At 40.4% G+C, this 27,078-nt stretch overlaps 2 protein-coding genes across 2 annotated transcripts; one reads left to right on the top strand and one right to left on the bottom strand.

The window, feature by feature from the left end:
- Positions 1–3,474: 3,474 nt before the first annotated feature.
- primpol (primase and polymerase (DNA-directed)) lies at positions 3,475–12,357 on the bottom strand. The gene is made up of 14 exons (XM_053479377.1): positions 12,245–12,357; positions 11,184–11,407; positions 10,919–11,013; positions 10,646–10,784; positions 10,406–10,553; positions 8,728–8,779; positions 8,253–8,389; positions 7,982–8,144; positions 5,798–5,892; positions 5,560–5,646; positions 5,376–5,484; positions 4,130–4,212; positions 3,990–4,036; positions 3,475–3,898 (listed from the first exon to the last, which is right to left on the bottom strand). Exons 2-14 carry the CDS (start codon positions 11,364–11,366, stop codon positions 3,662–3,664), a joined length of 1,575 nt encoding a protein of 524 aa, XP_053335352.1. The 5' UTR covers positions 11,367–11,407; positions 12,245–12,357; the 3' UTR covers positions 3,475–3,661.
- Positions 12,358–12,752: 395 nt separating this feature from the next.
- ncapd3 (non-SMC condensin II complex, subunit D3) lies at positions 12,753–26,219 on the top strand. The gene is made up of 33 exons (XM_053479371.1): positions 12,753–12,829; positions 14,110–14,258; positions 14,346–14,508; positions 14,607–14,782; positions 14,891–15,058; positions 15,913–15,974; positions 16,425–16,512; positions 16,678–16,808; positions 16,894–16,966; positions 17,449–17,875; positions 18,062–18,202; positions 18,297–18,370; positions 18,446–18,580; positions 18,664–18,884; positions 19,668–19,859; positions 19,977–20,074; positions 20,176–20,285; positions 20,383–20,490; positions 20,584–20,692; positions 20,786–20,875; positions 20,965–21,203; positions 21,298–21,377; positions 21,464–21,601; positions 23,170–23,303; positions 23,402–23,589; positions 23,702–23,812; positions 23,915–24,079; positions 24,170–24,273; positions 24,447–24,514; positions 25,506–25,553; positions 25,684–25,746; positions 25,847–25,892; positions 25,977–26,219. Exons 1-33 carry the CDS (start codon positions 12,778–12,780, stop codon positions 26,050–26,052), a joined length of 4,227 nt encoding a protein of 1,408 aa, XP_053335346.1. The 5' UTR covers positions 12,753–12,777; the 3' UTR covers positions 26,053–26,219.
- The last annotated feature ends 859 nt before the right edge of the window (positions 26,220–27,078 follow it).

A 27,078-nucleotide genomic window follows, 5' to 3' on the forward strand; every position in this document is an offset into this window, starting at 1 on the left:
AACTCAGAGGGTCGTATCCCAGCATGCACTTGAGCCTGGCGGTTGGGGCAGGGGGAGGGGCAGGGGGAGGGGAGGTTGAAGGACACGATGGGGGAATTACTCACGACTTCTGACGCTTCTTACCCGAGTAGAGTAGACGATGAAGGAGACGCTCCTGACAAGCCGAAAGCTTCTCGTTACCAGTGATAAGCTTTTAAAGAAAAGATAAAAGATATTTCGCACACGTCATGTGACCCGTGTAAAGCGATGTAAGAGCGGTGAGGTGAAGGTTACGCTTTGGAGTGTGGCACGTTTAACTCCTCATGTGGGGGATAACAGGGACATCATACTGTGTGTTAGGAGGCTGAAAGTCCAGTATAACAGGAGGTGTGTTGAAGTTAATATGGAGTCCAGTTCGTTATTGGAGGCTCGGGTAGACTGTAGTCCTGAACTATCGAGCGATCTTTAAGTGATTTCTTGATTCATCTGGTCTGGCAGTAATCAGGCCTGGGTTTGATAAATGAAACTGAACTTAGCTTTTCAAAATAATGTGGTTATTCACAGATGTTCATGATTATTTTTTTAATTAAGGGGGCGGGTGTTGGGGCGGCAATTACTTCTTTACACAGGGTGAGGTAGGTTTGTATTTACTCTCTGTGTAACATCACCGAATGTTTTTAGTTAGAAATGGTAATCAGTGTGTACAAGGTAGTTTTTATCCGTCTGCGGTCCCGTCTCACGTGGTATCGACTCGCCAGTCCGTCTCGAAGACGCCGCCCATGTGTGTTACTTTCTATCGAAAAGCAGAAAGCAGCGAATCCTCCGACACTGGAGTCTCGTACCATGAAATATCAACATAAAAATCCACTCATATATTCAACACCCTATTTAATTAGGAGCTAAACTTTTCTTTAAGCTCTTTATCTTTAAGCTACATGAGTGATGAATGAAGTGTGTGTATGTGTGTGTGAGATGGGGGGAATTAAAGAGAGACAAAGAGAGGTTTTAAAAGGTAGACGCTCAGCTCTTCACCTCTCCTGTGCCGTGATGTTATCGCCTGAAAGAAAGAATGTGTGTGAAAGGAGAAACACAGCAGCACCACACACACACACACACAGACTTGATGGCATTTTATTTCCCTTTCAGCTGTGAACCCTGTGAAGCCGTAAATCAGCTCTAGATTTTGTTCTTTCTGCTCGTCCGAGGCACAAATCATTTTATATTAGAGTCTGATTGAAGACGAGATTTTCCTTTATGTGGACGTTAAATCATCCGGCTTTGAGTCTGAGTTTGAGCCACAATAGGTGTTTAGCATCATGAGAGAGAGAGGGAGAGAGATCCCTGTGTGATTAACGGGTCGGTGCTGCTTTCAGCTCTCACTGAACAGAGAGAAAATCTAAATCAGGCCTCAATCTGACTTAACAACAGCGAAGTGGACGGGAATCCAACCTCTCTATAGTGTCTGAAAAACTGATTGGATGCTTTTATCTAAAATAATTTCACACGAGATGACGCAGGTCGAAGAGCGCCCCCTTGTTTAGAAATGGAATGAAAAAAATTAGGATTTAATTATGGGAGAGACTAAGTGACTAAACCAGACTTCCTGCTGACTGAGAACTAAACTCTCTGGAGACGCTTCGAACCAACAGCTGTTTAAAAAGAGGTTCAGCGGCGAGGGCGTGAGCGTCGCGAGGGCAGGAACTCTCGGACCTGACGCCCAGAGATAATCGTCCCGAGAGACTTTAGGAGACAATAATAAATCCTGACTGCTGTTGTTCTGTAGTTTACAGCTCACAATAAAAAGCTAAGCAGGGAAAGGAAAATAAAGTATTGTGTGTGTGTGTGTGTGTGTGTGCCCTCAGGAGAACCGGATCTATTTTCAGGGCTTTGGTGGGCCAGAACGTGTAAAACATCTGCCTTGTTTTTTTTTTTCCAGGAAGAGAAATCACCAGGCTGAATGAGGAGACTCTTCTGTTCACGACAGATAGCAGACTGTTTCAGGATGAGCTTCACGTCAACTCTAGAAGTGACTGTGCAGAAACCCAATCCGCTTGGGTTTGTAACTCTACACACCTACAGATGTTACAGATTGTCTGCGCATCCCATTTCCTAAACCTGATGATAAAGCATGAGGTTGGATATAAATCCGAGCTCAGAGCGCCGTATCGCGGTGAGCCGTTACACTCGCGTCCACGTGTGTGTCCTCGTTCTGATGCGCCAGACCCGGCTCCATAACTAATGGGTCGAGTCAGGTGTTGCAGCGGGGAAGCCATTACATCACCATCGTATAACGCTGCTGCGGCTGACCTTTAATAATGAGCTCTGAGAATACTCGTATTATTCGATATAATGTAAAACACAGCTACAAAAAAGTGACGCTCCAGGTCGGACAGAGGACAGCGCTGCCTGGGCAAATAACTGTCTAGATTAAAGTGTGCTGTTTAAGGGTGCATTTCACTTCATGTATTTATTAATATATATAATAAAAGGTGTTAGAGATGACAAAAGAACAGCGAATCTCTAAATCAGTATGATGCCACAATTCAGTATTCTGACCAAGCAATCTGATTGGACGAGAGGCATTTCAGGAGTGCTGATAATGCATCGTAACAAAACCTGACGAAACCCACATTCACACCCAGTCACAAAAGTACTTTCATCAACGACACACATCTGATAACGTTACGTCGTCTTAAACAACACATAGTCGTTCTGAATCATTTCTGTGTTGTTTTATTTATTCCTAAGTCGAGCCTCAAAGCTAACTAGCTTCCAACACGAGGCTGAATCCCAAATCCCTCTCTATCCTCTGATCAAGGGCACCACTTTATGTGTGGAACAAGGGATTGTGCACTAGCTTTTAATTTGACAGTATTTACATTTCGAACCCTTATGGTTATGGAGCTGATATTCTAAAGTGGAATCAGTGGGAGTATAAAGTAAATCTGGTGAGTTTTTCAGGACCGTCCACCACCTTCATGGTTTGTTCTCCTCACCTTTTGGCTTCGCCAGTAGGAAAGGATACGTTTTAACTGGCTAAATAAAGAAACTAATCATAACCTGTTGATAATAAATGGTGTTTATGGAGCTATTGTATAAAAGCAATATCACACTCGAGGTTGTGCTGTTGTACCGAATATCATCACGGCTGTGCCGATACCCAGCACAGCACTCACTCGCATGCGATATTGCTTAATTAGCATTAATTAGCATTAATGTTATAATTATGAGTTATTTTTTTTCTTTTTCTTGCTCCGACTCAGATCCAGAAATCTAATATATGAAAAGGTGAAACTATTTTAATATGTCACGTCAGAGCCATTGAACTTTGTGTTTTCTTTATTTGTCTTAGATTTAGATCATTAAATGACAAAGAGTAAAACAAACACTGAGGGTAGAAAACCAAGCGTATTAGAATATCATTTCACATACAGCATGAATACTGAAGCTACGTATAATGTGGTAATATTAATCACAGAGATGTGTTGCTAGCAGAAAGGAAAAATTTATTAAATCACACACCACTTTGCATTGACAAATTACATTTTAATAAAACACACACGTAATATGCAGATAAAATCCTACAGCTGTGCTATGAATTATAAATTATACAATATATGATATTAAACCAATAAAGTTATGCAATAAAAATACTGTATAGTTTATTCATTTTGTCATTTCCTCAGACGAGTGTATTCTCACACTCAGTCAGCGCCTGGATCATGAGCTCATCGGGAATCTCCTCCTTTTCCTCCATGGTCTTCTCCACCTCGTTCAGCGCCTCCAGGTACGACGCGTCATCGTTAGCGTCACCCCAACACTCCTGCGCGTACGAAGCGGTGCCGTCTTCCAGGGCGCAGCGCGGACTCGCCTCGATGTTTCCCAGCTCGTCCATGAGGAACTGCTGATCGTCCTCGTCCTGGAAAAACAACAAACTTTTGAACCATCAGATACATCACACATGGGGCCGTTTGTTTATAAATAGTGATTAGGACTGTGTGATGATGTACCTCCTTCAGCATGTAGCTCATACACACTTCCTGTGGTAGCGGGTAACCTGTGTGTGTGTGTGGGGGGAAAAAAAAAAGGTAAATATAATATTTGAAGATGATGGAGGAGATGTTGACCTGGTACAGCTGTGAGGACTCACTCGAGGACCGATAGTTCTGTCTTCTGCACTCGGGATCGTGGCACCTCTGGTACCAAACCTCCTCTTTCAGATCTATGATGATCCTGAACAGATTAAAGCGCATGTGGTGTTATTACTAGGGATGGGACGTGATGGGAATCATTTAAGTGACTCGGTTCTTTGAATCTCATTATCAAAATTAATGAATCTTTTTTTGAGTCATTTAGTTTATTTCGTTTTGATCAGACCTAAAATAAAATGTTACATTTTCAATCAACAGACCCCCAATACGTCTACATACACACATTTTGGCTATAGTTCCTGTAATCCAAATATTACAGTGCAAAGACATATTATAATAAACAATGAGTAGCTCATCTCTCATATCTTCTAGTTAGAGTCATTCGTTCTTTTGAATCTATCACACTGCATAGAGTCTATGGGAGTCACGTGACAAAAGAACGAACGATTCGGATCAAAAGACTCAAAGTTAACTACTCATTTCTGTTTCCTGTTCATAACCTACGAAGGTTTTGCAATGCTTTGCGCCCAGTATAAAATGAACGAACACCGAGACGACTCGTTTTTCTGAGTCACGTTAAAGACTCGTTCAAAAAGAACAAAACGTTCATAAACTTCCATCACTAATAAAAAAAAAAAATCACCAGTCGTCACCCCATAAAATTAAAATTGCGAGATTACAAGAATCACGATTTTATACATAGCCTGATTTAATATCACATTTTTTAAAATTGAATTATGGTTAATTAAATGTATCCCGTAAAAAAACACTACAAACTAAACTTCAAATACAAGAGTTTAACATTTAACTTAGAATTCAAGCAAATAATTCACTCCTACTGCACGGGATGAAAATGTGGGAATAGTTCAGAGTGCTCCACCTGTAGGACTACAAAGGATTACCGCCTGAAAAGTCTCAAAACTCGACTCAACAGTGAGCGTGTGGACGTCTTCAGCTTCTAGCACACCTGATTTTCCACTAATTAGTGCTGGTGTGTTTTGAGACCAGTGTAATGAGCAGGTTTGAGACCAATTCGCTCACAGAGTTTTGAAAAAAAGGTAGCCTTCTGCACTCGGTACAGAATGGTTTGTACTGTATCTTAGGCTGTTAAAAATAGTTACAAAAATTTTTATTTTGGAGTCAGAGTGGCGATACATGAATCACCACACACAATAATGGTGATTTATAATTGATCGATCTTTTGGTTATCCGTGATTTTCCCGTTACTTCACCGTCGTTACTCACATGATGTTGTTGCTCTTGTGGAAGCGTCCCACATTCGAACACCAGCGGTACTTCTCGATGTCGTAAACCAGCAGCTGCTCCGATGCGAAGTACGTCCAGCGCCTAATGTCTGGAATTCCACACAACCTCAGATACGACTCTAAGCTCTATATGATATCGCGTAACACATTATTTACGTTCTTACTTCCTTGAATGGCGTCTCTGCACACCAGCTTCAGCACGAAGTCATCCAGTTCCTTATATGGAGACGCCTGATGTTCACCTGCGAGCTCTGAGGACAGATTCATCGTACACAATGGAACTTGGTTCTCCATTCTGATTGGTCAGATTTTCTACCTTATATTTTATATCACAGCAATGCTTTTATATTTTTAATACATTATAATCATTTCTAGTCCTACTGTACGTGATTAATGTTCTACCCGAGTCGTGCAGGCTTGCGTGTTGAGCCGAACCCCGAGATTCGTTCGAAGTCGTCTCTGGTGTATCGAATGTCAGAATCCTCTGAGACGTGAAGCTGGAGAGACATGAACACCTTGATTAATAACGTACTATATACATTAGAGGCGGGAATCGGTGTCAGGCTGACATGATATGAATATCCTTTATTCTAAATTATTTTACCATTCTTAACAAATAAATCATTTCCTCAAGCGGCTGTGCTGTGTGAATAGTTTAAAGTGCACCACCCACAGGATAATAGAGGAACTGCGACAGTTTACCAGCTCAAATGCAAACATTTACAAGATAAAAAAATTTATTTATTTATTTTTTCCTGTAGTCTTTGCAGTGTAAATTACCACAGAAAAGAATCATGATACATCACTGAATCAATTCACACCCAATTTCTCATATATAAAGGTCAGTCAATAATTATCCGCACTCTCCTTATATAAAAGGAGCACCATGTTCTCTGTGCTTTTTCCATTCAAGGATCCTGTCTCTCAGAACGTGTGTGAACGTGTTACATCAGTTTAAAAAAAAGCATGCCCCATGCGTGCTTACACAAAAGGGGAGGAGCATGCGGTAATTCGGATTGTTTTTGTGGTCTGAGGGTGCGGTTACTTATCGATATAAAATGCTATGAGGAAAAAATGGTGTTTTGTCGCAAAGACGTGTGTTTGAATGGATAGAGAAGTTTAAAGAACGTCGCTATATTACGTCGGACAAGTGTTAGCCATCAAGAAGGAGCTGAAAGTGAATGACTGACTGAGTAAGTGATTCAGAGAGAAGAGAATCATTGAGCGATTCAGAGAGTAAGTCAGTGGTTCAGAAAATAAGTTAACGAGTAAGTCATTAATTAAATGAGTGAATCAGTAAATGACCATTAGGAGATTCATTATTTAAATGAGTCACTGAGTGATTGAGTTAGGAATCGAATCATTCCGTAAGCGAGTGAGTGATTCAGTGATTGAGTGAGCGAGTCAGCATATGATTCATGAGTGAATCATTGGATGAATCATTAAGTGGATGAGTCAGTGACAAGCGCCCGTCCACATCATTGTTTCCTCCCTATAGTCCTGATCTCTCTCTATCAGACTTTTAACTGTTTGGTCCCCTGAAAGCAGCCCTACAAGGACGAAGACACACTTCCACAGAGGTAAACCTTTTTAATAAGGGAATAAGAAAGCTTGCTGAAGTGTATTAAAAAGCCAGGCGATTTCGTAGAAAACTAATGTATTCGTCCCTAATTACTAATTTTTTCGACCCTGTTTATGAAACCAACTACAAAGCTTTTATCCTTCAGATAAATCGACTCCCAAAACGTTTGAAGTGGACTGAAGGTAAAACGATGACATCATAATTTGAGACACATCATACCTTATAATAATAATAATAATAATTTTTATTTATATAGAGCCTTAAGGACACTTTACAATTAGAAGAAAAAAAAAAAACATGCAGAGGACAGGTGGATTCAAGTATTCTGAAAACAAATAAGTTTTGAGTAGAGATTTAAATATGGAGATGTTGTTAACAGAACGGAAAGAGTGAGGTAGAGAGTTCCAGAGTTTGGGAGCGATAACACTGAATGATCTGCCGCAAATTGAAGAGAGGCGGTACCGAGGGACAGCAAAGAAACCAGAATCGGAGGAGCGTAATGAACGGGTCGGAATGTAGGGGGCAAGCAGATTAAAAAGGTAAGTGGGGGCTAAGCCATGTATAGATTTAAAAACAAGGAGAAGAATTTTGAATTTGATACGGTAAACAACTGGGAGCCAATGGAGATCAGACAGGATTGGGGTTATATGAGCAGAGCGTTTGGTATGAGTGAGTATCCTAGCCGCAGAGTTTTAAATATATTGTAATCTGGAGATGGAGCTGGCAGGTAGACCAATTAAAAGAGCATTACAGAAATCAATGCGTGATGAGACGCATGGGTGCATGGGTGAGAGTTTCGGCATCTTTGGTACTGATGAATGGACGCAGTTGAGCAATGCGGCGTAAATGAAAGAATGCAGATTTAGTGACAGATTTAATGTGAGGCTAAAAGGAGAGTGTGGAGTCAAAGATTACTCCTTTATAAGAAGATTAAATAATGTAGTATAAATTAATATTGAAAAAATAAATAAAAACATTATATGTAGCTATATTACTTCCGATACCTCACGTTGGTGATCAAAGAGGCTAGAAATATTCTCTCTTCCTCCGTAGCATGCTTGCTGGCATCCGGGACAAACTCGTTGTCCTCCGCTACGGAGAAAGCAGCGTTCTTCCCTAGCTTGGACGACTTGTACAGCCGGAAGTTTCTGTTTTTGGTGTAAACCCCTGAGTGAGACATACAGTAGTACTCAGGTTAGAAACACTTCACTTTTCAGCCTTAACAAGGTCTAGTTTATAATTAGCAGCTCCTGCAAAAGCTGCACGCACCCTTACCGAGATCCACAAAGAGCTGCTTTAGTCCCTCCTTTCCCTTCACTATCAGAAAGCTCAGGTCTTGTCCGTCCTCCTCATCCTGCTTCGTTTTCTTTGACTGAGGCTCCTCGCTGACGTCATCCTGAGAGTTCTCCGAGCTATGTGAATGAGAAACCTTTACTTCCTGCACTTCAAAACTGTTTTCTAGCTTATTACATCATTTTATCCTAAATAGTTTTCAGTAATTTTAAACTTGCAAAAATGTATCTTGCAACTTAAAAATGTATCTTAACCTGCAGTACCCTCATCATATAATCATCCAGGAACTGGTAAAGCAGCACAATATAAAAACAAAATAATCACATGCTAATGCTAATATTAATACAAATAGGTTGTTTTAGGGCATATGTGGCAGCATGAATTTCACTCAGTAAAAAACAAAAAAAAAATGAATAAATGAAAGAAATTGGTAGTTTCAGTAGTTTTTTCCCCTCACCCTTTATGGAGATTTTTCATCGCTGGTTTGAGTATGTGATGGATGAACCTCCCTAAGATTAAACGACAAGAGTCATTCAGTGAGCGAGTGATTCAGTGAAAGAGAGTGATCCAGAGAAAGTGAGTGAGCAAGTGATTGGGTCTTTGATTCAGAGAGAAATTAAGTGATTCAGAGACCTGGAGAAATCCAGAAAGAGATTTAGTGAAAGAGAGAGAGTGATCGAATGATTCAGAGAGAAAGTGACTAAGCAAATGATTGTTTCCAAGTCAGTGGTTTAGCAAATGACTCAGTAAGTCATTAATTAAGTAAGTGAGCAACTCAGTTAGTGAATAATTAAGTCAATCATTAGATGATTTATTAAGAGAATAAGTCACTAAGTGATTGAGTTAGAGAATGAATCATTCTATAAGTGAGTGAATGATTTAAAGCTTGAGTGAGCGAGTCGGCGAGTCAGTCGAGCATCGGATGAGTCGGCGAGTCAGTTGATCTTTCGGCGAGTCTGTTGATCATCGGACGAGCCGCGAGTCAGTCGATCATCGGACGAGTCGGCGAGTCAGTCGATCATCGGACGAGTCGGCGAGTCAGTCGATCATCGGACGAGTCGGCGAGTCAGTCGATCATCGGACGAGTCGGCGAGTCAGTCGATCTTTCGGCGAGTCAGCTGATCATCAGACGAGTGAGTCGATCATCGGACAAGTCGCGAGTGAGTCGATCATCGGACAAGTCGCGAGTCAGTCGATCATCGGACAAGTCGCGAGTCAGTCGATCATCGGACAAGTCGCGAGTCAGTCGATCATCGGACAAGTCGCGAGTCAGTCGATCATCGGACAAATCGCGAGTCAGACGATCATCGGGTGAGTCTGCAAATCAGTCGCTCATAGGACAAGTGAGTTGATTATCGGACAAGTCATTGATTCAGTCGATCATCGGACGAGTCGGCAAGTCAGTCGATCATTGGGCGAGTCAGCAAGTGAGTCATTAAATCTAGCATTATATAAGTCAGTGAGTAAGTCATTAATTATATTTCTGGGTAGGAGTGATTCAGAGCTTGAGTCAGCAAATAAGTTAGTGGGTTTAGTCAATGAGAATCATTAGATGATTCTTTAGGTGAATGAGATACGATTTTAGAGCTTGAGCAAGCAAGTCACCAAATGAGTCAGTGAGTGAGTCATGAATTAAATAACTGAGTCAATCATTAGATAATTCATTAATTGAACAAGTCAGTAATTGAGTAAATCATTGAGTCAATAATCTAATAATTCACTTAGTGAATAAGTCAGTAAGTGAGATAGTGATTCAGAGCTTGACTGAGTCAACCCATGAGTCAGTGAATGAGTCATTAATTAAATGACTGAGTCAGTCATTTGATGATTCATTGAGTGAACGAGTCACGGGATAAAATAGTGACTTAGAGGTTGAGTGAGTGAGAGAGTTAGTCGAACATTGGATGATTTATTACGTTAAGTCAGCAAGTGAGTCAGTAGGTGAGTCAATCATTAGATGATTCATTATGTAAATAATTCAGCGAGTAAGGGAGTTAAAGAAAGAAACAATCCATAAGTGATCATAAGTGAGAGAGATGCTCGAGGAGTAATCAGGTAAGTGAGAGAGTGAGTGGGAGAGTGAGAGTGAGTAAGATGTCCATCCGCTGATCCACATGTAATAACGCAGGTCTCACCCACGTGCCGGTTGTCCTTGAACGCACAGTCGGGCAGCAGGAAGATGAGATGGCGGCTGAACTTGTCGGCTGTGCTGGAGTCCAGGTTCAGCACGTGTTTAGCGGAGCACCTCAGCCTGTACACATCCTCCAGCTTCTCACACACGTACTGATGTTGGAGAGGAAAAAAAACACACACTCTTATACCCTTTTCTTCAGACACATGTACACCATAACCTTCTTATTAAAATTTCTTTGTACCTGAATCAGAGAAGCGACCATCTTGGTGCCATCCAGGTGTGTGTTAGAGGCTGCATCGAACTCCAGGTCAAAGTAGAGCTTGCACACGGCGCCTTCAGGAATCACCTCATAGCAGTGCATAAGCGAGCGTCTATGAGAACTACATACAGGGATACGGTCGATTATACGGCATGAAAGAGGCGCGGCCTAGTGGCGGTGTGGCATGAGTGTGCCGTCCTGATATTCAGTAGAAGTGTGAAGTGCAGTGTGTGTATGAATAGATTGAAGAGTCACCTGTAGTAGTGCCAGAGCTCAGTGTAGCTGGTCACTAAATACACCCTCTGTCCTGCGTCTGTGCTCTCTTTCTCCAGAGCAAACACACGGACGTCCTGAAGAAAGGGAAAAAAAGGACGGAAATGATTCATTAAGTGAGTCAGTAAGTGAGATATTAATTCAGTAAGTAAGTCAATCATTAGATGATTCATTCTTGAACTTGAGTCAGTGAATCAGGAACTGACTCAGTGAGAAGCCCGCCCCCCCTCTCCTGCCTTGCTCCGACCTGTTTGCAGTGCTGACTGAAGGCGATGGCGTCTTTCTGCCGAGGGAACAGTCTCCACACGGAGGACGGCTGCCACGGCTGGGAGAGACGAGCTTTATAAGGGCAGCTGATCGGGGCGGACTGATAGGTTAGCGCCCTCTGCTCCACCGCCTTCACCCTGTCCTGCCACTTTCCCCTCGTCATCCTCAATGTTCTGTTATTTCAGCGCAGCAACACGTCTCCCACTATCAAAATGAGAAAAGAATTGGAAGAGAGAGAAAAAAAGATGATATTCCTTCCATACTTTCTTATATTTAAGGCTAAAACATAAACTAATCTAAATCAAAGTACAGACAATTTTCCAACATCAGACACGTATCTCTGCATATGCATTCCTCTTCTTCGTTTTTTAACAGAGGTTGGAATTTATTAGGTTACATTACCCCTTCTCCGCGACCTATATATCTCTTTCTCTTTGATATTGATCTTTGCTTCTTTTCCCAACTTGTCCCAAAATTTAGATTTTCTAATACCCAGGGGTGTTTAACAGGCTACAGTACGGCTGGACCAAAAGCTTTAACATACACTCTCATCTCAAGTGACAGCTAATCAACTCAAATCAAAACATTCTTTCCAAGGCCTCTCCTTCCTCCCAACACCTCCTCCCAGTACTGTCTCCATTGGGTTGTTTCCTCCATGTCCTTTTAAATGGATTCAATTTAATCCAATCCTGACAACCACGGAATTAGCTGCTGATCCATCTACAGTACTTTAATGCAATTATAAAGTACTTTAGACCTTTCCAAGATGGCTGACATTTTGACGTAACCCGGAAGTTAGAAATAACCGCCAAACTCTTTTTAACATAATGGATAACGCCACACAAACGCGACAAAATATTACGTTCTAGGTGGTTATGAGATAAGACAAGTACTTTATTGTGTATTGGTTTTGAAGCTTTGTTACCAGAATAAGATAACCAAACGGTCTCGTGCATTCGCAAGAAATACAAAAGACATACTTAAACAATAAAACATAGCGTAACAAACTTACACTAACTTAGTTAAATGATAAATACTTACTAGGTTTATTTTCTGAAATTTAAAATGTAAATCGTCATGTTTGCATCTGACAACTTGTCACGCGCTGTTGTGTTTGGATATTCGCGAGTCGAAATGCATGCCGGGAGAAAAAAACTGATTTGTCATGTGGTTGCCAGGGTGTGTTATAATCAACGCTGGTTTACCTCACTAATCCATAATGTATACAGTACTTTTAATCTTAATCTGTGTTGTAGTGTTAAAAAAATTAATACATTTAACAACATAATTATCCTCAAACTTATAAAGAATCCTATAAAATTTTTAAAAAACATTTATCTGTCTTTTTTATTTCAATTATTTCCTCAAAAAATATTTTATCCTTGTGTCTTTCACTTTTTAACGTTTTATTGATTTTACCGCCTTTATCAGCCCGACCTATTATTTCCCATATCCAACCTATAACCACTTCTTTCCGTTCAATATGCCTATGCTCTGGCAACCCGCTTGATTTAGCTTAGCGCATGCGCGGAGTTGCGCGTGCGTTGAGTTTGGCGCGCGGATTCGAAGCGAGAATGGAGTTGATGCGCGCGCTGCAGCGGTTGAAGCTAAACGCTGTATCTCGCGGTGAGTTTTACTCTGATTCACCCGATAAACACCTTATTGAACATTTATTGTTGTTTTAAGCGAGTCAGAAAACACCGAGCAGGGCTGTCTGTTAGATACGATGTGAGGCTAGAGATAGCATGCTAGGCTAACGTCATTGGCTCCAGTGCTACCGATGCTAACGCGGAACTTATCTTAGCCTAGTCTCGGTAAGTAATGTGAGTATTATTATATGTGTTATTTCTGCAGGTGTATAGACTTGATTGATATACTCCGCTGTAGAAGTAAATAACGCAGTAAGATTTAATGTTCGTAAACAGTAAGCGGAGATTTTTTGGCTCGGTCTCAAATCACCGGCTCCTCTGGTTTGGGTTAGGGTTAAGGGGGCTCGAGGGTTTTTTGCGCGAGCTCCCGGTTACGCCCCTTTGCATTGCCGAGTCTCTGAGTGTTGATTTGGGATTAGACCCGAGTTCTAGTGCACGAGACACAGAGAGATTAGTATAGGTTTGTTTATTTATTTACAACAGCTGATCTTATTGAGATTTTATATGAGAAACTTCACATGAAAATCACATTTATTCACAAATTATGATTATTTTTATTATTCTTAACAACAACAATGATGGTACTACATACCACATATAAACATAGATGGTTGTCATTATTATTATTATTATTGTTACTAATACTATATTTTAGCACAGGCAATAATAGTATTAGTAATAACAAAAAACAAAACAAAAAATGTTTATTCTTTAACTGCTACTTAATAATAATAATAATTATTATTATTATTTCTATTGTTAATGTTATTTAATAATAATAATAATGATAAAATGTTAATAAAATGTATGGAATATTATTAATATTGTCGCCAACTTTATTATTATTGTAATTATTATTATTAATAGTAGTAATACTAAAAGTAGCTTTCTTTCTTTTTTCTGCATTAGTCAACCCGTGCAAAAATACTAGTGGTGGCTATTATTATTATTATTATTATTCTATAGTCCTAGTAGTAGGATTTTTAATTAGTTTGTTTTTGTTTAGTTTTAAAGACACAACTGGTTACCTTGCATTGCAGCCAGTAGTGTAATTATTTACAATCACAATAAAGAGTTTTAAAGAAAAAAAAAAGAAAGTTTTAAAATAAGCAAATGATAAATAAAAAAAAAAAAGAAAAAGAAACTAATAAAAAATATGCTTAGAAACAAATAAAAGAAAATTGTGAAAACTATGGAAATAAAATTAAAGTGAATGTTGTGTGTGTGTGTGTGCCCGCGCGCATGTTTTTTGTCCAGTTTGGGTGGACGCGGTGTGGGAGTGCGAGTTCACGGACGCCGAGCCCCTGGACTCCGCCATCGAGGACGAAATAAAAGAAGACGTGAGCGTGTTTAAGGAGGTGTACACGAGGCTGCTGCCGTTCTCCTGCGACGAAGAGAACGTTCAGGTAACGCGAGACCAGGCTCTGGAGAGACAGGTTTGTTGTGTTTCGTGGTTCTTCGCCGTCTTACTCAGGTGTGTTTGGTCTCTACAGAGTGTGTGGAATGTGTTCGGGGAGAACGAGGTGTCGGTGAAGTCTCTGATCGCCGTCCTGGCCAGCTTCATCCTCGGCGCTAAGAGCAAAACGTCCAGCGTAGAGCAGAGACGACACGCATTGCAGGCCGCCTCCCTCTACCTGCTGCTCCTCAGGATCCCAGGTGCGGTTTCACACGTCCGAACACGGCTCAAGACGAGTGTGTATAGGTCAGTGGTCACATGATTTCAACTTTAATCCCTTTTGTCATTTTTTTAACAGGCAGCGTCGCCAACCGAGTGTTCCACCAGATCCTGTTCGACACGTGCTTGGACCTTGTGCTGAGATGCTGGCCGCAGAACTCGGGGAAGAAACGCAAGAAGGACACGCTGAAGAGCTCGCAGGGCGACGGGAAGACCGGGAAACGCCCCAAACCACCGAAGAAAGTCTCCGACGAGGTCCGCAGATCGCACCGTGACCGCTCTGAGTGGGCGGAGCTTTAACTGTCAGTGACAGGAAATCGGAGAGTGTCTACAGTCTTTTTTTTCTTATACCATGTCTTTTAGATGGAGATCGATGAGGAAGACGAGGAGGAGGAAGAGGAGGTCTATTTCTCGGCCCAGGATCTATTGGGTATGCGTGAGGACGTGGCCGGACTCGTGAGGACGCTCCTCAAGCTGCTGGAGAAGTTTTCGCTCAGGGACAAACCGCAGAGCGCCGACAGCTGCGTCCGGGTCAGTGGAGACGACGATGATGATGATGATGATGATGTCATTTCTGATCCCATCATCACCACATTTGTGTACTCATTAAGCTGATTAGACACAAAAATCTGGCCTGTTTAAATCTTGTGGGCGGAGCTTCGTGAACACAAGCGTTAATTATTCCAGTGTCTGTCTAAGTGTTAAGTAAACTTACGTCAATTTAGTTTTTACTTTAGTCGTGAGCGAAGCAAGTACATAAACAATATTCAGTGTTTACAAACAAACATATTTTTATTCGTACTGTGTTTAGCAGCATCAATTAAGTTAAATAACATTTAATTATCATTAGAACCAGAGAGAATTACTAGAGATCCCCTGGTACGATATCATCACGAAACTCAGGTGACGATTCGGTTTGTATTGCAGCATCACCATATTAAACCCTGTGAATAGTTTAGAGCTCCACCTTCAGGAATACAGAGAAACTGCAGCATTTTAATTATCTCACAAGCAAACATTATGAGGTAAAAATAAATAATAATAATAATTTTTTAAAAATCAGTTACGTTACAACATGAAAGAATCACGTCATGTAACTAAATTCTTTAAAAAAAAAGTTTTTTTTTTTTTTTTTTACTTATGTGCATCAGTCATAAAAAACGGGAAATTTCTTCCATACTGGTCTCATCATTAACCAAAAAAATTTATATATTTTAATATTTAATATTTATTAAGCTTGATTCGTGGTCCTCTTCACCGCTCTTAATTTTATCATGTAGTTCGTCATGTCTTGTCTTGTTTCTTGTCGATTTGTATTTTTTTAATACTTTTTTTAAATTCCTCTCATTAAACGGGTTTCTTATGAACGTCTGTAACATCTGCAGTTGTTTACCGAACTCACCAACTTCGAGCCAGTCATCGGAGAGCTGTCCTTTGCCGAGAAGCGGTCAGTATCTAGACTTTTACGCACCTTCTGTTCTTGATTCGACAGCTCTGGCAGTAATCAGGCCTGGGTGTGTCAAGCTTTACAAAAAATAAATAAATAACTCAATTTTATTATTAAAGTCATTTATAGATTATTTATCTTCTAATTTATCTTCAATAAATAAGATCATCATTTAAAACCAGCAACTTGTAATTACTCGGGTTATCTATGTGTCATATTAAAATTCGTTTTATGATTCTGTATGATATTTATAAAAGTCTTATAATAATAGATGGATTTTATTTGATTATTTAATGAATAAAATAACCTTTAAGCTGGTAGCGATACAGATTTATATCACGCTGATTAGTTTTCTAAAAAAAAGCATGTCTCAAAGGGTTAGATTCTCTACAGAATGGTCACATGGAGTTTGTTTGTTTATTTGTTTTGTTTTGCTTAATTTTTTCTCAGTGACGTGGACAAACTTCAGAGCCTCCCCGAGCTGGCGTATCGTGGCCTGTGGCTGCTTTGCTCCTCCAATCATGGTGAAGGAAACGAGGTGGGCGTCTAGAATCATCTTTTAACACTTAATACTGAAATAAAATTATAATTATGAAATTAAACGGCTTTGCTGTTGAAATAACTAACCAAATAAAATAAATAAATAAAGGTCAGGGCAGTGATCACGGGTTTGTTGCATTAAATGTGTGTTGGTGGTGTGTAGTGTCGTAGGCGTGTGTTCCACCGCCTGCTGTACGTCATCCTGATGATGAGGAAGGAGAGAGCCAAGCCGTGTATGCTCGCTCTGTCGCAGGCCGTCTGCGCCGCCAGAGACCAGGCCATCCTCTTCATCAGGTGAGGTGTTTTTTTTTTTTTTTTTCTTTCTTTTCTTTTTTTTCCCTTAAATATTTTACAAATGCTGAAAGTTTGTGTTCTACAGTCACGCTGTGGACGACCAGACAGAGGCGACGCTGCCGCTGCTAAAGATCCTTGTACAGCACATCTGCCACCAGGTGGGGCTACTGAGCGTTCACTTGATTAATTATATTTCGAGTGAAATGTACCTCTGTTTAAAAAAAAAAATAAAAATCAGTTTATTCATGATTGAGTAAGTGGGTGGGTGAGGGAGGGTCAGGGCAACTACTTTTTTTACAAAGGGACAGTTTATTTTTTCTTCCCCTTAAGAAGCGAGATCATAATTTAAAACCTGCAGTTTGTAATTACTCGGGTACGAACAAGTACATGTAAATCTTTGCCATCTTTCCCCACAAAAACTTTAACCGCGCATAAGAAACTTCCCGCATCTCCACACACTATTTTTAGGGTCTATTAAAAAAAAAAAAACTACAATACACCTGAACCTCGATCCGGTCATATCTGCAGGAATTTATAATTCAAATGTTTGTAAGTTGGGGACTATCTTTACTTATTTAATTTATTTGAAATCATAGAACAAGTGTTGAGGGTTTTTTTTTTCTTCCCCCCTGGTCCTCAGATGGTGGAGAAGGCGGAGTATCGTGCCAGCGGCGCCCAGTCCGTCGGGAAGCTTGTGACCAAGATGCCTTGCCAGGATTACGCTGCTTTCGTCAAGTGGCTGTACAACTACTCTCTGAACACCAAGGTGGCCTTCCGGATGTTCGCCCTGGATGTGGTGATGGTGCTCCTGGCGCAGGAGGAACGGGAGCCGGACGAGGGTCTGGAATCTGACCTGGTGCCGTACCTGTCACACCGCTTTCTGGTGCGCAGCGTGGTGTACGGGCGGCGCTCGGACGTCTCGCCCACGGTCAGAGCGTACGCCATGCACTGTCTCGCTCAGTGTCTGGAGCTGCCCAGCCACAACGCCACCAAGTGGATTCACGAGCTCTTCTCCTCCTCCACCTCAGCTGGTTCTCAGACCACGATGATGACCGGACGCTCCGAGCGTAAGAGCATAAACGTCTCGGGTTACTCTGTAGTTTTATAATAATCTTTCGATATATTCATAATAAAAAACATAATAATAATAATAATCTATGTATGCATGGTTAAAAAAAAAAAAAAAATATATATATATATATATATATATATATATATATAATTTTATTTATTTATTTATTTTTTTTCCTCAGAGACTTTAAAGAGACCAGACACGGCTCAAAAAACAGCGCTGACCTTCCGCACCATCGAGCTGTCCAAGCACAAGAGCCTTGGAGCTGCCAGCCGACACAGCACTGATGACGGCATGAGCCGCGATGCCACCTCCATCGAGTGTCAGTCCACACACACACACACACACACACGGCCTTAAATCTATATACATCGTTCTCTCTTATTAGATTGGTATTTTTTTTTCTTTTCTCATAGATCAAGAAACCTTGGCTCTGTTTAAACAGCGTGTGAGCGACCCCAAAACCAACGTCCGGAAATGTGCTTTAGAGGTACGCACTCGCACCATTGTATATCCTTTAAACAGTAACTCCCGGTGACCTTACAGCTCTCTCTCTGTTTTTTAGACCATAATGAGCCTGCTGAAGCACGGCGTGATCACGTGCAGCCTGGACAACCTGGCCATTCTCTCCGAGCGCTGTCGAGACCCAGCTGTGTCCGTGAAGAAGAAAGCCATGCAGTGTCTAATGGATCTCCTCGACGTGAGTCTGCATTCATTTATTTTATTTATATATTTGTTTGTGTGTTTATCAAGGATAGGCACTCACCTCAACACTCTTCTCAGGCACTTCCCGACAATGCGGACGTCCAGGAGGCGTGGCTGAGGGGCGTGGTCCCTGCCGTGATGGACTCTGAGAGCTCTGTACAGGAGAAGGCTCTGGAGTGCCTCAACGACAAAATCGTCACTCACATTAAAAGTCATGCTGGCTATCGTCAAGACAACGCCTCACAGAGGGTGGCCTGGGACCTGCTGAGGCTGATGTGTGATAAGTGTCAGGATCTCGGGTGAGTCTCTCTCTCTCTCTCTTTTTCTCACACACATCCTCTTCCTTTATACAAATAGTCCCCAATTTACAAACATTGCCACAGATACGAACGGACCGCGGTTCTACAAACATTCGTAGACGCGAACAAATCATGGTGGTAGCTCACAATATAGAGACTGCACTGCACCAGATACCAATATTTACAAAACAATTTCTACCAGAACAAAATTTAAAAAACATATTCTGTAAGACAAAACCAGAAAAACTTTTGACATTTTTAGCAAAAGTGCACCTAAAGAACCTTGTGTAAAGTCTTGTTCTTTTGGCCAAGGCCGTGTTATAATGTGATATTTATTTATTATTATTATTATTATTATTATTATTTACCTTTTTCCCCAACTCTTTAAATCCCTTACATTATAACATAATATTATTTTGGTTCGAATAAACTTGTTTAAGGATAAATATGTATTTGCTATAAAATAAAAATATATAAATATAAAAATCATGAGAAGCTGATATGGCAATAAATCAAAGTTCTAAGTCCAATACAGTGAAAAACAGCTCTGAGACAAAATGGTGATTTAATGGCGCAGAGACAACACTCTAAGATTAAGTACTCTTTAGGAGTAATGTTTTTTTTAGCCACATGACGGCAGTGTTTGGTAAGGAGACAGATATTTAGTCTTGTGAATTGTCACTTTGTCTGACTTAAGAACAAATCTGACTTAAGAACGTAAAATTTGTGAACTACCTGTATCTCTTTTCCTGCCTCTGATTTTCTTTCTCTCTCTCTCTACAGGAGATATTTCAGTAAGGCGTTCAGCGTGTGGTCGAGGCAGGAGAAGTTTTCTTCCACGCTGGTGAACAGTCTGATCTGGCACACAGAGCGCGAGCAGGCAGCGCCCGCCTGGCTTCTGCTCTCCAAAGTGGCCGGCTGCTGCGCCAAGATCAACTTGGGCACCATTCTCGAGGCCTGGGATAACACTTTCAGGTCAACACACACACACACACACACACACACACACACACACACACACACACACACCTGGATTGGTTGACAGAGAAGGAGCAGGAGGAGCTCTAATCTGACTTGTTACATGATTGACAGGTCTCCGGTTGTCGACGTGGCTATGACCTGCCACATCCTGACCGTCCTCGGTCACGTCGCTTCGAGTCTCAACGACGACACCAAAAGCAGGATCATCGGTCAGTCCGTCACACAAAACTGAAGAAGTAATGTCTGCTTTTTGTAAACAATGACCTGATGCAATTCTAAATGTGTGTGTGTGTGTGTGTGTTTAACTCAGACGATCTGATGGCGTGGCTGAAGGGATTCACTCTCCCGCTGGAGGTGATCAGCGCCGGCGTCGACGCCCTGTTCTGTCTCGGCCAATCCGACAACATCAAAGACACTATGGTAACAGAATCGTATTTTAAATATAATTCAAACTTAATGAATTTTTCAAAGAAGCGTCCCATTAATGCTCTGTGTGTGGGGATTTTGTGTGTTAAAGAGCTTCCTGAACCAGTTCTGCGGAGAGCTAGTGTGTGTGTGCGAGGCGTACCTGTCCACAGTGCTCTTAAACGAGAGAGGGGCGGAGAATCTAAACGAAGATCTTCTGGTAAGATCTAATTGAAAATGTAAAGGTAAAAATTGTTTCCAGACACTTTTTTTTTTAATCCTGTCTTTCATTCTTTTTTTTTTTTTTTCTCAGGTGAAGCACCTGTACACTCTGGGCGTGGCCTCTTTACACTGCCCTGCCAAAGTGCAAAAGCGAGTCTTCCTCCTCGTCCAGTCCATCCTCACGACATCCGAGCAAGCTGGTGCGTTTCGTTATTCTTTTTATTCATCAATCTGTTTATTCAGGGCGTATAGAAATAAAAAAAAAAAAAAAAATGTGTGTGTTGTGCCTCCAGGTGCGGAGCTGCCAGGTAGTCAGCCTCTCTCTCAGTTCAAGCCCTCTTCGATGCCGACAGTTGTACGCGCTCATGCGGTCATCACGCTAGGTATGTGCGTGCGCTTGTCCACAAAGGTTTTTTTGCTTTTAAACTCTTTCAAAACTTCTGATTCGTCTTTTCTCTCTCTCTCTTTTTAGGGAAGCTCTGTCTGCAGCATGAGGAGCTGATGTTGCGCTACGTTCCCGCGTTTGCACGCGAGCTGGAGGTGGGCACGGAGTTGGCGGTGCGTAGCAACGTGGTGGTGGTGCTCTGCGACCTGTGCGTGCGCTACCCGAACACGCTGAGCCGCTACATCAGCAACATCTCGGCCTGTCTGAGAGACGCCGAGCCGGTTATCAGAGAGCAGAGCCTCATCATGCTCACCAATCTGCTGCAGGTGGGGAATTGGATGAAACGCGGTTTGTTATTATTATTATTCAGTCAGGTTTGTAACCCAGCCGTCTGCGTCTCTCTCTCTCTCTTTCTTCCAGGAGGAGTTCGTCAAATGGAAAGGTTCCCTGTTCTTCCGATTCGCGGCCGTCCTGGTGGACCCCGATCCCTCCATTGCTGAGTAAGTCTTCACTTCCTGTTTCAGATTGTGTTTTCCCTTTTTTTTAGGAGGGTGTTGTTTAATTGGCGCTGTTTTGTTTGCAAAAGTCTCTGCGAGTACTGCCTGGTGGACCTGCTGCTAAAGAAGAACCCGCTGATGTTCTCCCAGCACTTCATCGAGTGCATCTTCCACTTCAACGCCTATGAGAAGCACAAGAAGTACAACAGGTTCCCACAGACGGAGAGGTGAGTCGGTCGGGCAGAGGTTAAAATAAAGCAAGTCACTTCTTCTAAACATGAGATACACAATCACACCATTAAATAACATGGTAAAAATTATAAAAACTGTTTTTTTGTCTTGATCAGGTTGCAGATTTGAGTGAAGTGTGCAACCGAAACGATTTATGAAAATCTAAAAGACTCGGAACACATTCAGGACTAATCTGAACATATACAGAATCAATTAAATCGAAAATAGTCTAAAAAAAAGTAAATGAATCAGAACATGTAGAGCAAGAAACAAATCCAAATGAATCAAAAGAAAACTGAATAAATCAGAACACATCCAGGACAAATCCAAATAAACCAAAAGATATATAAATGCATCTGAACACATCCAGAACGAAATTAGATTCAAAAGAATTAAAAAAAATAATAAAAAATGAATGGATCAAAACCTGTCCAGAACAAATTCAAATTAATCAAAGCATATGAGTGAATCTGAACACCCCCAGGATGAATTGAATCCAAATTAATCAAAGTGAATCAGAATGAATCAATCAATGAAATCAATCATAACATATGTGAATGAATCAGAGCACATTCTAGAAAAAGTCTGAACACGTTCACAGAGAAACCAAATTAACCTTAATGAATAAAAAACTGAATCCATCACACATCCAGAATGAACATAAATCACTCTGAACACAACCAGAACGAATCCTAATAAATCAAACTGTATCCAAATGAGTCTAAATACAATTGTAATAAATCAAAAAATTTGAAACAGTCTGAACTGTAGCCTGTATGAAAAGAAAAAAAAAAACTCACCAGACGGGGGGAGGGGCAGTGGTCTATGGGAATTGATTCACTTTTGGAGCCAAGAGGTCATTCAAGGAACTGCATGTCAAACCATATCTGAAGTAATCTGGACACATCTAGAATAATTCAGTCTGAACAATTCTAATTGATTCAAAACGCATCCGAAAGCATCAGAACGAATATGAACACATCTGAACTAATTGAAGTGAATCAAAGTCATCTGATACATCTGAACACATTCTGAATGAATCAAAACGTGTCTTAAATGAATCTGAACATATTCCGAATTAATCTGAATTGAGTAAAAACTGAGTGAATCTGAACAAATTCAGAATTAATCCAGATAGATCTGAACATTTAAAAACAAATTTAAATGAATCTGAACACATTTAGAATATATCCGAATTAATCAAAACATATGTAATGAATTAAAACAAATCAGAAACAGTTTTAACACATCGTCTAAATTAGTCTGAACAGATTCAGAATCAATCCTAATGAACCAAAACATGCCTAAATGAATCTGAACATATTCAGAATTAGTTAAAATTGATCTGAATTAAAAAAAAATTGAATGCATATAAACAAATTCAGAATTAATCCAAACGAATCTGAACTATTTAAAACAAATCTGAATTAATCTAAACAAATTTAGAATAAATCTGAATGAAATTAAACACACTAACTGAAGTTAATCAAAGTCTGTTGAAACAACAATAAAAAAAATTAGAACACATCTCACATAATTTAAACTTGTGCGTGTGTTTTGACAGTGAGAAGAGCAGGTTTTCTCTTAAAGGCCTGGAGAACCAGGGCCAACGTTTCAGGATCTACAGATTCCTCCTGAAACACTTTACAGACGAGCAGCGCTTTAATATCACCACCAGAATCAGCCAGGATGTTCTGGGTAAGGTTTCAGAAGGAGATGAAGAGTGTATTTTTATTTCTGTGTCTTTTATGTTTCAAATATTACAACATTTTCATTTTGTGTTTGTGTGTGTGCAGCATGTTTTGTGGACTCGGAGCTGCCTTTAGATCCGGAAGGCGCTGAGCTCCTGGCTGATGTCTTCGACGTCCTTTCACTGAAGGAGATCAAGCTGACGGCGATGAGCGGACCTTCACCCGGCGACGAGGCTCCCGAGGACGAGATGGCGGCCGCTAAAGCCGTGCTGCAGAAAAAGCTCATCTCTCAGGTTACGATCCTCACACAAATACACAAACGCAGATTTTAAAAATATATTTGAGTGCTGGAAATAATCTGATCTTGGGTCAGCTGTTAAATTCGAGTGTGTTGTGCTTGAGCAGGTGCAGAAAAAGAACTTTGTGGAGAACGTGATCCCCATGGTCATCGCCTTGAAGAACATGCTGGAGGAGAAGCGCTTGCCCGTGCTCAAACACCTCATGGCCTACCTGCAGGTAAAAGCTGACAGGGTCAAAGGTCAACATAGGATACAGCTGAGGTTGTGTTAATGAGACGTGGATTTATTACGCGTACGTGTGTGTTGGTGGGTGTGTTAGGTGACCATGCAGGACTACCGCTCCGAGGTGAAGGAGCTCTTCGCAGCAGACGAGCAGCTCGCAGCAGAAGTGGAGTACAACCTGAAGACGTTTGAGCAACAAAAGGAGCAGGAGCAGGAGCTGGAGCAGCGGCTCGGCAGTTTCATGCTGTCACCCAGAGCTAAAGTAAGTCAGTTACACACACACAATGTTCACACAGTCTCATTCACACACATGCACCGTCTCACACACCTCTGTTATTATGGTATGTATCAGGGTAGCGCAGCTGCGTCTCCGGCTCCAGGTGTCAGAGCTACACCCCGCCCACCTCAGGCTGCCCAGAGACCCTCAAACACACCAAAGTCTGCAGATGCCCTCAGGTAACACTCGTCATGCAGGCACTGGAAATTTACAAATATAAATTGTATACTTCAAACTGTGTTAAAATGGTGTTCATGCTATAACCTGAAATGACAGACTGTAGATCTGTTTTATTATGAATTGTTCAGTTTGTGAGAAGATTCTTTTTTTTTTTTTTTTTTTATTCATTCAGACGACGTACCTTTGCTGGAATGTTGACCCCCACTGGACAGCGACCTTCCCGCGGCGTAATGTCTTCAGGTAAGCCTGCGCATATAGCCTGCAGTTTGTACTCTGTTGGATATGTAATAACAAATCTTGAATACATCTGAACACATTCAATGAATCAAAGCGTGAAACATATTCCGAATGAATCTGAATTAAGTAAAAATTTAGTGTTTTAATTTGTGTACTTTATTATATATGTTCTGAACACATTCAGAATTAATCTTAATGAATCTGAACCCATTTAGAATATATCTGAATGAATCAAAACATATGAATTAAAACAAATCAGAAACTGTTTTAACACATCATCTAAATTAGTCTGAACAGATTCAGAATCAATCCTAATGAACCAAAACATACCTAAATAAATCTGAATGCATTCAGAATTAGTTCAGAATAAATATTCAATGAACCTTGAACAAGTTCAGAATGGATTCAAATGAATCTAAATGAATCAAAAGAAATCTGAACATATCTGAATACATCCAAAATTAGACTAAATTAATAGGAAAAAAAACACAGTCTGAACACATCCAAAATAAATCTGAATGAATCTGAACACATTCAGAGTAAATCTAAATAAATTAGAATATATATAAATATATCCGAGCAAATTCAGAATTAACTTAAATGGGTCAAAACAACAAAATGAATGTGAACACATTAGGAATGGATCCAAATGACTAAAAACTTATTTTAATGAGACTGAACACTTTCAGAATCAACCCAAATGAATCTCCACCAGTTAAAACAAATCTAAATACTGCACATCTAGAATGCATATGAACGAATCAAAACAAATATGCAACAGTCTGAACACGTCCAGAATAAATCCAAGTGAATTGAAACACATCTAAAGGAATCTGAACACAGTCAGGATAAATTCCGATGAATCTAATTATAGGTACCATTTAAAAAAAAAAACATTATAGGACATCCTTGTAAACACTGGATGGTTAATATTTGGAGTACGTGATAAAATTACTTGTCTTCCTTCATACGAAGTCTTTGATTTCTCCTACAGGACCCGCTAAAGGAGTTTTTGACGGCAGAGCTATCAGCACGCCGCAAGGTATAAACACAAATACATCATACAAGTCATTCTCACATACATCCTGGTCTAAAGAAGATCTACACTGTAGCAGTGTAGGAATCAGACTGCCTTGTCTTCTTGTAACTCTGTCTTTTGTGTCTTTGCGCAGAGAGTATTAACGAACTGACGTTCGGCGAGCAGTTTAGCGCCATCTGCTACGACGGAGCTGGCGGTATACTTTATCCTTTTTTGCATCTTGAGCTAAATTGTTCTTGTCTTTTCTTCTGCCCTGAATCTCATCGGAACGTATTTGTGATTGTTTCTGGTTTCAGCTAAGGATAGTGAAAACATTCTACATCTGATGTCACCTGAACAAGAGTAAGTCTTTTTCCATGCCTTTTTTTTTTTAAAATGGTGTTGTATAATTGCAAATATTAACAGTGTTTACTTCCCTTTTTAAAGAGCTCCAGCACCAAGGCAGTGGAACGTCGAGTCTCCAGTCGTGAGGAAAAGCCGAAGCAAGAGACGGCCGTTTTGATCATGCATATATATCACGAGGCGTTCCTTTAATCTCTTCAGCTGTATGTCTGTGTCTCTTTCAATGTCTTCATAACTTTTTTTATATATATATATATACCCCTGTATGTCTTTTTTAAAATGTCCTTTTTCTATGTGTATATATAAAGAAATAAACAAATAAATACATTGTCTTGGAGTTCATGTGTTTATAGCAACTGTAAATTCTCGGTTAAAGTATCAAGTACAGCAAAGTGTAAAGACTATTACAAAGAGCTGAAACCGGAGACTCCTTCAAAAGGTAGAGTTGCTTGATTATAAAAAAATTACCAATTACTTGTATTTAATCACTTATAAATTGCAATTCTTTTGTCTCCAAGAAAATATATTTGTAATAGTTATTTTTAATAACTAATTTTATATTAGCGATAAACCGGTCGTGACCAGAACTGGTTGGTTTTCAGTTTGATTGGCCGTGACTGGTGATAGCCTCGGATATAAATGATTCTTGACTGAGCGCAGAAGCTTCTGAGTAGCTCAACAGGAACACATCTTTATGGTGTTACATTATCAAAATTGGTGTTAAAAGCCTCCAATCTGCCTTTTTTTTCAAACTCTGTGAGCGAATTAGTCTCAAACCCACTCATCACACACACACACACACTTATACCAGTTTTTAAGTAAGAAAACTAATGTTGATATTAAACTTTTTAAAAGGTTTAAAAGCAGAATGTAATATTAAATAGGGACGTTTATAAAATCGAATCAGCCCTGATGTATCGTGATATCGTATGGGGAGGTGAATGTTGATGCCATTTCAAATTCAAATTTTATCCGTCACATACACAGTCATACGTACATAGAAATAGAAATATACTGTCCATTTCTAACAATCGATAAGATTTGAATGTTCGGATAGTGATTTGGGATGTATTAAATGCTGTTGGGTTTATATACTGAGAATTATACAGAGTGTGGAGTGATCTAGTGACCAGAGTGATGTTTTATGGAAGAAAGATCTAGAAACACCCGGGATGATTCCAAACTG

This window comes from Clarias gariepinus, chromosome 20 (genome assembly GCF_024256425.1).
Source record: "Clarias gariepinus isolate MV-2021 ecotype Netherlands chromosome 20, CGAR_prim_01v2, whole genome shotgun sequence".
In the NCBI taxonomy this organism is placed as follows: Eukaryota; Metazoa; Chordata; class Actinopteri; order Siluriformes; family Clariidae; genus Clarias; species Clarias gariepinus.

What these genes read in the sequence shown, in the direction of transcription:
- primpol (XM_053479377.1), bottom strand. Translation starts at nt 11,366, where the DNA reads ATGACGAGGGGAAAGTGGCAGGACAGGGTGAAGGCGGTGGAGCAGAGG. An exon ending in ATGAAAAATCTCCATAAAGG is followed by an intron (nt 8,390 to 8,727) that starts GTGAGGGGAAAA and finishes TCATTCACATAG; the next exon opens with CTCGGAGAACTCTCAGGATG. An exon ending in TCTTTGATCACCAACGTGAG is followed by an intron (nt 5,893 to 7,981) that starts GTATCGGAAGTA and finishes ATGTCTCTCCAG; the next exon opens with CTTCACGTCTCAGAGGATTC.
- ncapd3 (XM_053479371.1), top strand. Translation starts at nt 12,778, where the DNA reads ATGGAGTTGATGCGCGCGCTGCAGCGGTTGAAGCTAAACGCTGTATCT. An exon ending in ATCATGGTGAAGGAAACGAG is followed by an intron (nt 16,513 to 16,677) that starts GTGGGCGTCTAG and finishes GGTGGTGTGTAG; the next exon opens with TGTCGTAGGCGTGTGTTCCA. An exon ending in GATGACCGGACGCTCCGAGC is followed by an intron (nt 17,876 to 18,061) that starts GTAAGAGCATAA and finishes TTTTTTCCTCAG; the next exon opens with AGACTTTAAAGAGACCAGAC.